Source organism: Anopheles cruzii, unplaced genomic scaffold, assembly GCF_943734635.1.
Source record: "Anopheles cruzii unplaced genomic scaffold, idAnoCruzAS_RS32_06 scaffold03793_ctg1, whole genome shotgun sequence".
NCBI classification, from domain to species: Eukaryota; Metazoa; Arthropoda; class Insecta; order Diptera; family Culicidae; genus Anopheles; species Anopheles cruzii.
Window position 1 is genome coordinate 157 of NW_026457378.1, and position 1,646 is coordinate 1,802.

Sequence of the window (1,646 nt, forward strand, 5' to 3'; positions counted from 1 at the left end):
ACCCAAACTAGTGTCCAAAGGGCTATCCTTGCGCTTCCCATTTTCTGTTATCAGTAACATGTTCACGAGGTCAGCAGGTGAATCATTCTGAATATTTTAATGGCTAGACCCACAAGCCATTCACATGATCATATCCCATTAACGCAAACCGTAGACGTTAATTATTTTGATTAACTTTGCTCCATCTACGAGGATCAACTGTCTAGCTTTATTATGATAATGCTGCCTCAGCTATGAATAATCATTATCCATGTATTTGGTAAACTGAGAATTGGCCCATTTAATTGTAAAACCCCTCCTCAACTATAAGATGCTTATGCAGGAAATAATCTGCCTACCGCCCTCCCGTTTACCGCTTTCAATTCGCAAGCCGCTCGATTTGGTACTGACACTGGGAGCCCTTGTTACACAGCCTTGCTGCCAAACGGTGCCTTGCTTTACACGGCTTAGCGCCTCCGAAGCATTGGATTAGGATTATCTTCAACCACCACCGTCTTCGCCATGACGTCGTACAGGGAGCGATTATGCCGGAAGCACAGCAGACACAGCGGGAAAAAGAACGTAATCACTACGTTCTTGACCACGGCCCGCCCAAAAGCGCGCCCGAGACTGGGCGGCGTGGCCGGGTAGAGTAAGGCCCGCATTGGCGTCTGGTTGGTCAGTATTGCGGGATGCGGCTGCGGCTCGAGAACAAGCACCGATTCGGCGTGCACGATACGCAGCCCCATCAGCATCTTTCCCGGCGTAGCACTACCCGGTAGGACCTGGACGTGTGATGTCCACACCGCTTCGTAGATACAGACGGCAATCTTGATCACGATCTCGAGGAAGATCAGCTCGGATGTGAACGATAGCAGCTCCGTATAGTCTTCTTCGAAGGAACTGCGGATGGCATCGAGGTCCATGTAGAAGCTGTCGGGAGCGAGAACAATGAGCCGATGTCGTACGAACAACTGAATAAATAAAACGCATGCTTACAGGTCGATTTGTAACGCGTCGATGAAGGCAAGCGTGATCATAATCTTCAGCAAAAATATGATCGCAATGTCGATGGCTTCCGCTGCGAATCGCTTCCACAGCGGGGCCACCACGTACTCGTATCCACCGTGCCGGTTAATGGCTGCAAGAAAGGCAATGGCGATTAGCTCTTGAAAGTTAAACCCGCAGGCGAACCTACCCGCATCTGGGCGCGTAGGATCGAGCAAATCAGTCCTTCCGGCACGATTCTGACCGGTCACTTGTCCTTGGCCCATCGGCTGTCCTGCTGGCGTGGTGGATGAGTTTGAGGACACACCAGCCGCTGCTGCCACACCGGCAGTTCCCGCCACTAGACCGTTCCAACCGGTGGATGGCATCGCTGCTCCCGCGCCGGCGGTGAGCTGGAATAGCTGCGGATAGTTGCTCATCAGATAGTACGGAAAGTGTGCCTGAATATGGTTCTGCATCTCGGCATGGTAAACCCATGTTCGCAGCAGCTCGAAGTAAATTTCTTTGGGCGATTTGCTAAGATCCAGCTGCGGGACTCCATCGGCAACGGGTTGTTTCTCGGGTTTCCTTTCCTCGTTGCTGTCCATATCGTTTTCGAATGGCTCTAAGAGTAAAAAAATCCACGTATGGCCAAACTGAGATTTTGTTTTCAATCTTCT

At 51.0% G+C, this 1,646-nt stretch overlaps 1 protein-coding gene across 1 annotated transcript; it reads right to left on the bottom strand.

The window, feature by feature from the left end:
- Positions 1–217: 217 nt before the first annotated feature.
- On the bottom strand, positions 218–1,634 carry LOC128277089 (protein FAM8A1-like). The gene is made up of 3 exons (XM_053015538.1): positions 1,178–1,634; positions 979–1,120; positions 218–912 (listed from the first exon to the last, which is right to left on the bottom strand). Exons 1-3 carry the CDS (start codon positions 1,572–1,574, stop codon positions 447–449), a joined length of 1,005 nt encoding a protein of 334 aa, XP_052871498.1. The 5' UTR covers positions 1,575–1,634; the 3' UTR covers positions 218–446.
- Positions 1,635–1,646: the final 12 nt, after the last annotated feature.